At 35.0% G+C, this 7,016-nt stretch overlaps 3 protein-coding genes across 3 annotated transcripts; 1 reads left to right on the top strand and 2 right to left on the bottom strand.

Moving 5' to 3' along the window:
• Positions 1-632: 632 nt before the first annotated feature.
• On the bottom strand, positions 633-2,312 carry LOC129242520 (signal recognition particle receptor subunit beta). Its single transcript, XM_054879202.1, has 4 exons — positions 1,862-2,312; positions 1,493-1,799; positions 1,283-1,408; positions 633-1,202 (listed from the first exon to the last, which is right to left on the bottom strand). The coding sequence occupies exons 1-4, from the start codon at positions 1,965-1,967 to the stop codon at positions 1,007-1,009; spliced, it is 735 nt and encodes a 244-aa protein (XP_054735177.1). The 5' UTR covers positions 1,968-2,312; the 3' UTR covers positions 633-1,006.
• A 625-nt stretch (positions 2,313-2,937) lies between these two features.
• LOC129240316 (vacuolar fusion protein CCZ1 homolog) lies at positions 2,938-5,147 on the top strand. Its single transcript, XM_054876044.1, has 5 exons — positions 2,938-3,160; positions 3,215-3,533; positions 3,582-3,757; positions 3,869-4,125; positions 4,189-5,147. Exons 1-5 carry the CDS (start codon positions 2,979-2,981, stop codon positions 4,704-4,706), a joined length of 1,452 nt encoding a protein of 483 aa, XP_054732019.1. The 5' UTR covers positions 2,938-2,978; the 3' UTR covers positions 4,707-5,147.
• Positions 4,665-6,442, bottom strand: LOC129240317 (ragulator complex protein LAMTOR4 homolog). Its single transcript, XM_054876045.1, has 2 exons — positions 6,176-6,442; positions 4,665-5,047 (listed from the first exon to the last, which is right to left on the bottom strand). Exons 1-2 carry the CDS (start codon positions 6,325-6,327, stop codon positions 4,831-4,833), a joined length of 369 nt encoding a protein of 122 aa, XP_054732020.1. The 5' UTR covers positions 6,328-6,442; the 3' UTR covers positions 4,665-4,830.
• Positions 6,443-7,016: the final 574 nt, after the last annotated feature.

Raw genomic sequence — 7,016 nt, 5'->3', positions numbered from 1 at the left:
TGTGACGGGTACCGCTATCCCTTAATATTTTATGTGGTTTACATCCATTTCGTAAGGTAAAATAAGATAATAAAAACTAAACAATATAATTCACCATCCTTGTAATTAAAGCCTATCATATAGATGATGTATTCTGATATGCTTTTTTGATATACTTTTCTCTACAAATACTCGTAAAATCGTTAAAAGCGCGGCGGTTAGTGTACTGTTTTTGTTGTTGTTGTTGTAGCAGTAACTGACGGCTGTCAGTGTCCTCTAATCTCTTGCTTTTGAAATTCATGTTGAATTTTCCATAAACCTAGTTTCTCGTGCATTCCGCGTGAGCATCATTCATCTTCATTTCCTTTTCTTTTATAGGGATCTATTAGCATGCAACATATAGACCGCTGTTTTAAATTACATACCTTGTCTGCAGTTATCTTCCAACTATTTTGTTCTCTTATCTTTGTTACGTATTTGGTAAACGACTTTCTTTTTTGGTAATTTTGGTACACTTTTTCGCTTTTGATGGCTCTATGCGTATTTTTTGACACCTTTGCTCTGCGATAACTACATTCGTATTTATATATATGTACGCACGCATACACTTAGCTTTGAGACCTGTTTTTACAAAAACAAACATTTCTTCCATATTTCACTATTTTTATGGGGTTTATTTGCATAAAAAAGCTTATTTTTATTTTCTTAATTTTATTTCGCCGAGCAAACCTAATGCCGAATTAGAGGAACTTAATGTTATTTCATTCAATTAAATACAGCACATACGACAACTTCGAATGTCGAATAAAATGCAAAATGGAACCAAATTAGCTTAATAAAAATTCCAAAACTCAAACTATAATGAAAAACCACTAAGGACTTTAAAAATAATATTATCCTTTCAGATTAGGCAACCTGGTAGACGGCATTTAAGGACAAAGAAATATTGTGTCTTTGAAGGAAGCGTCGATTAAAAGTTTATGGTAACCATGGGCTTGTGTCAAACACTATCTAAATTTACATTATTTTACAGCATTCTATCTATCCAATCGGATAAATTATTTAACTGATTTTCCTTTGCAGAGGATTCATCGAATTGTACGTTTTGTTGAATGTGCGAAAATTCAAAGTCTTTGCCTTCTTTACCCAGAAACACTGGTTTAGACCCATCCTCCTCTCCTACTGACTGCAATTTACGAGAACGTGTAACACGAACAATGTTCCTACAAAACAGAAATTACAAATGCATGCTTTCTAATACTCGTACATTGAATCTTTCATATACATAAATATAATTACTCACATCTCCTTTTCCAATATACTTTTTATAACCTGAGCGCCTTTTGATGTGCTCAGATCTTGCTTATTGCAAAGCACGAGAAATGGGCATGCGAGGGTAGCAGGATCTGTAAGCACGCTGTATAGTGCACTATTACATGAAAAAAGTAATCATTTAAATGGATTAATCATGTACAAGAGACATACGTATTTATCTTTCATATTGTCTACTTACTCAGCCACGTCGCGCACTTCTTTTTGTACTGTGACAGAATCAACGACAAATATTATGCCTTTAGCAGAGCGTTTGTACTGATCAAAGCATTTGTCCCGCACTCTATAATGCCCGGGAATGTCAACAAGACGACCGGACATTCGCCCAGAATGATATTCACCCACGTTTTCTGTTATGGAGGTGAATGTATCGGGAAATTTGTTATGCAGCATCTGCATAAAGATCGCACTTTTTCCAGACTCGCTTAATCCAATCAAAAGGAAATCTCTTCTGCCCAAAGAGCGCCTTCGCAATATCAATATAATTGCTGCAAACGCATATGAGAATTATATTACTTTTATCGAGAAAGCAGATATTTAGTGCACGAACCCATTACAATGAATCCCAATATCGCAGCAAGCAGTATTGGTGTCATATTCAACTCAGATATCTTCAATGTTGGATTCTCTCGACCATTCTCACTTATTTTATCCATTTTTTGCGTATTATATATATTATTAAACTAATTATTGTGTTTGAATTCACTTGATTTGTGCCGCAGCAGAAAGTCTCTATTTCACTTCCGCCCAATATTATAAATAATTCCAAACAAGTCACAGCGCGTACTGGACACGCACTCAATAGCCTGTAGCCTCAAAATTTCGTAGCACTATTTAAATTTATCGATATTTCGATGAATCGGTATAGAGGCAAATTCTAATATTTCATCGATTTATTAGAAGAAGAACTCTTTTGTAAAAATACAATGATATTGATTCAAATCTATAAATTTACATGGTTTGCTTGTCGCCTCTAATAGATGTAGGTTCTTCAGTATGGCTTAGTATAGCAGCTACTTCAACGCTAACCAATCGCGACATATCGATACAGGATCAAACATTGTCACAAAAAAGTTTGTTCCTATTATCCGCTAGATGGTACTCAACTGCAGTGATGTCAAGCTGAAGTAGTTTTTCCCTTTCGAGGTAATTTTGAATAACAAACAGGGATTAATTTTGAGGCATTGAAAAATCATTTAAAGCTGAACAAACAGAAACATCTAAATATCCCAGTTGATGTATTGGCATAACGTAAGGTCTAAGGTAGCTGGCCCCAGGTCCGAAACCCCAGGCATGAAACAGCAAACGATTGAACATTGGTCCCAATCAATTCGACGTAAAAACATCAGCACTCATACAACTAATTGGAGGAGCTCGTCCAAACACCCAACAAAAAGCCTGTAAGCGCCAATTAAACCTAAGCGCCATAAACGAGTTATAAATAAATATGTATGTATATACATAAAACGTATAAATATGCTTTGTTTTCATTTTATTGGTGTGTTAAAATGATAAATTCTCTTGTACGAAAAAGGAGAAAACAAGAATATAACATTTTTGAGGTATTTTGAACAATTTTATGGCATCACTGATCAGCTGTTCTAGCAACAATCGTTCTGAAAAACTTAGTCTATAGTTATTACCAGACATTGTTATTAAGTGGAAATATGTCGAACATTTTGCAGCGTGTGGAAACAACATTGCGCAGTTTCTATATTTTCAATTCTAAATTTGGACAAAAAGAAGGCGATGAGTTCAAAAAAATACTTTACTATAATCCTCAAGACATAGAACTGAACTCAAAAATCAAAGATGTTGGCCTAAGCGAAGCAATTATACAGTTTACGAGGTATAAATTAAAGTTTCAGATCTCGTTCTCAATTCATTCACATTGAATTACTAGCACGTTCGTTGGGGAGGACGACTGCAAAGCTCTGCACACGCAGAAAACTACTCAAATTTTTTATCAGCCTGAATGCGGTTACTGGATGGTAATGGTACTGAATGTACCAAAAGAAATTAAAAGCAAGGATGGGATTGAAGTACCAGAGTATCGCGGAGCTGAAGTACAAGATCGAATATATAGAACTGTTTTGCGGCAATGTTACAAAATGTTTCGACTTAGCTGTGGGACTTTCCTTTCGAATACGATAAGCAATGGAGATGGGCATGATTGTGGACGTGAACAATTGCAAGAAAGACTGTCCAAATTTTTCAACAAAGTAAGATTTTTTTAACTCGTGTTTGATATAGTGACTAATTCTTTACAGTATTTGCAATCCCTGAGGATCCCCGTCAATGACGTGCTAAGTTTTATGCACTCCATACAGTATTTGCCACTAGAACAACCGTTGTTCCTTCGAGCGCATAATTTTATTAATATGATTCGTGCCACATTTCCCATCATAAAGGAGACTGTTTTACTCTATGATGAACGCATCGTATGGTAAGTCAAAGTCTTGAACTTCATGCCGCCTGTCAGTAATTCATTTCAAATTATTTACATTATCATACGTTTTTTTTTCTTTACTATAAATTTGCTATTTTCTTTTTGTAGCGGTGGCCAAATTGGGCCAATCGAATTATGCAGTTTACACCAATATCTGGTAAATTCATTTCTGGAAAAATCTGAAAATACAATACGGAATGCACACAATGATAGTCCAATAGTAGACAAATATCATAGTGGTGTTTTTATTACTGGTCAAGAAAACGACTTGCCTAAAATATATCTCACAGTGGCTGGAAATCTTCAATGTTATTACCTGTTAATTTTTCGTGTTCTAAATGCAACATTGTGTTTACTTTTAAGTGGTAAGTTGTTTGTACGTTTTCTTGAAATAGCTTCGTCACGTTGTATAAGTAACAACCTTTCAGACAAAGAGGACCTACCGAACAATGATTTCTGTACAGAATTGCATACGTATATGGGTCCACAGTTATCGAGAATTATAAAAGATATTGAAGAAAATATTAATAAACAACAAAGTCTGCGTAAACAATTCCCTTCCACATCACTTTCCGCTCTAACTTCAAGTACCAACACAGACGACTTTTCAGTTCCAAAATATCTTTTCATCAATGAACAGAGTTTAAAGCATCTTACCAACATTCCTCCCGGAAGCAAATCGGCACATTACATTCCATCCAATGTTATCAATCTTATAGCCGATCTGAATCCCTATGAGGAAGGAAATCTAGAAGAATATTATTCATCTTTAAAAGAAGTTCAAATTAAAACCACAAATGACTTTTGGATAGTGCAAAGATGTTGGAACTGGAGGCAATGTTATGTGATTATACATAATAGCAAAGCAACATTGCTGGATATAACACAAGAAGCCAAACGCGTGTTTGATAAGGAATTTACAGATGATGTATTTTTTGACAAATAAAAAGAATTATCAAATAAATGAAAGGTGTTTTCCAGTTAAAACGACGTACTTCCTCGTGGTAAGATTTCAGCTGTCGTACAGATCTGTTTCGATGGCAGAGCAAACAACATGATGTAGTAGCGTCTCAAGCCAATACTGATGTGACTACCGTGCTCTCATTTTCTGCAAACACCACACTGCTTCCATTGCTGGCAGAACTATATCCTGCATTGCCACGCGCTACATTTTTCAACTTTACAATGAAAATTCGGTGGTTACTCATGGAAATATTGTAACTATGATCATCATACACAATTGAAATGCGTTCGCAGCTGTTGTTGGGCATGAAATTATCATCAACACTATATAAGAACATACAAATTTGTTAATGTAATAAATTTGGAAAAGTATAATACACACATGTAGTCAATAAAGTTATAGGCTAATTTTGATTACCACGAATTTAACTTTTTCTCTAGGACAGCGAATTTAAAACGTAAGTAGAGGTCGAAGTCACGAGAAAACTACTACTCAGAAAGGCCACACAAAATCTAGTGCACTGAACATCAGCTGCCTCGGAAGGCCCGCGTCACCTTGGCACATTTCGATCAGGATATTGTAATAAGTTAAATTCTTACCTATCTGAATTCGACACCGACAGTAAACTATTACAGAACAATTTCTCATATTGGCTAGGGTGCCTCAAGGAAGCGTTCTTGGCCCCGCGGTATACCTTTTTTTTACATCTGATATTCCTATAAGTAAAAATAAGTTAACATCAACATTCGCGGATGATACCTTAATTATGTACCCAAGCACATGCCTAAAAGAAGCATCACAAATTTACTGCTTAAATAGAAAATAAATTTATGTATTTAAAAAAAAAAATTAGTCCTATCCAGCTCCTCTAGCTATTGTTGTTGCTGTAACAGCATTAACATTCTCTATAAATGTTTGGGGAATGCTGCTAGAGTGACAATCTTTGTTCGGATATAAATCTGAGTCGTTCCGTTAACGTAGAGCCGACGGTCATGGGAACGATCTCCTCTCACTCCTATGCCATGGTGGCATATAGGGAAACTAGGTAGAGAAGCCGCAGCAACAACAACAATAATGATTGAACCTTTATTTGTGCACATACAACCATTTATACACATTATCAACCAGAGAGAAGAAACAACTGCAGCCGAGGAGAAGGACATAGTAGAAAAAAACAACAATTAGCATCGCCCTTATTTATAAGTTTCCTGAGAGAGTAGAGCGGAGGGCTCTTTAGACCATCACATTGTAGTGCACACCTCAGATCTATATATATCTACTAAAGTAGGTACGACTTTATGCTAAGTTAAATAAAATCTTAGCCATTATGCATTGATTTTAAAGTCAATGCTAACACAATTAAAAACAAAAACATAACGAACAAAATGTTGTGCCAAATTGTAGTGTACTTAATTTAGTGACTACATGTTTCTGTAAAAGAAGTTTCAAACCTTTCCGCTAGGTTCAGAAGATCCAGGAATATATTAGCACTTCGCTCATCATTTTCCAAATCTCCTCCAGACTCTATTACTGCACCGTCATCTTGCAATACCAAATATCCAATTTGGTTGCACAACTTCTCCATTCTGTTTATTAAAGTCATGCAAAAGGAATTCAATATACAAATTCCTATACCAACAAAATTGTTTTTTCTTTATGATAAATTCTCTGCAATACAAATAATGATCAAAACGGATACTAAAAAAAATAGTATAAAGACAGCGAGATATCACAAAACACGAAATATTCAAAGCAACCTTGCATTAGTGTGCTGCCAGGTTAGTGTCAGAAAACCATAAATAACCATACAGATTTTGACAGAACAAGCTGACATAATTTTGAACTTTTGTTTCCATTTTTTTGTGCACAACCTCAAATTTTTGTTTACAAATCTTCGTTATTTTCAGATTCTTCTAGTTGAAACGCACATTTCATTTATATTCACGTCACCTCAAAGTTATGCTCTCTTCCACTTCAATCTGCGCATTCGTATATTCCAGGATTCATGAAACAATTGCGACAAGATCTTTAAGATGATAAGTATACTTTTTAATTAATTTTGACTTTTCTTGATTATGCATTCACATATAAGTATTATAATTAGATTTTCTATCTTTCGTGCTTAACTCCCATCCGTAATTAAAAAGCGAGATTACCCATACAAAATTTATCTCCCGGGATCTGAGATTATAAAATAGTCCTAGATTATTATCATCCTTTTTTACACACAAGCCCTGTGTAAAGATCAAAGCGAACTGAGTATCTAAGGTGCGCCATTAAAAAACAGTTACA

Source organism: Anastrepha obliqua, chromosome 3, assembly GCF_027943255.1.
Source record: "Anastrepha obliqua isolate idAnaObli1 chromosome 3, idAnaObli1_1.0, whole genome shotgun sequence".
Classification (NCBI taxonomy): domain Eukaryota; kingdom Metazoa; phylum Arthropoda; class Insecta; order Diptera; family Tephritidae; genus Anastrepha; species Anastrepha obliqua.
The sequence above is the reverse complement of the archived record's forward strand: the minus strand, read 5'-3'. Positions and strand labels throughout refer to the sequence as shown.

Coding starts and splice junctions, on each gene's coding strand:
- LOC129242520 (XM_054879202.1), bottom strand. CDS start 1,967: ATGGATAAAATAAGTGAGAATGGTCGAGAGAATCCAACATTGAAGATA. Junction 1,800..1,861: donor ATTGGGATTCATTGTAATGG/GTTCGTGCACTA, acceptor ATGCGTTTGCAG/CAATTATATTGATATTGCGA. Junction 1,203..1,282: donor AGTATATTGGAAAAGGAGAT/GTGAGTAATTAT, acceptor TCTGTTTTGTAG/GAACATTGTTCGTGTTACAC.
- LOC129240316 (XM_054876044.1), top strand. CDS start 2,979: ATGTCGAACATTTTGCAGCGTGTGGAAACAACATTGCGCAGTTTCTAT. Junction 3,161..3,214: donor GCAATTATACAGTTTACGAG/GTATAAATTAAA, acceptor TTGAATTACTAG/CACGTTCGTTGGGGAGGACG. Junction 3,534..3,581: donor TGTCCAAATTTTTCAACAAA/GTAAGATTTTTT, acceptor AATTCTTTACAG/TATTTGCAATCCCTGAGGAT.
- LOC129240317 (XM_054876045.1), bottom strand. CDS start 6,327: ATGACTTTAATAAACAGAATGGAGAAGTTGTGCAACCAAATTGGATAT. Junction 5,048..6,175: donor CTTCTGAACCTAGCGGAAAG/GTTTGAAACTTC, acceptor GTTCTTATATAG/TGTTGATGATAATTTCATGC.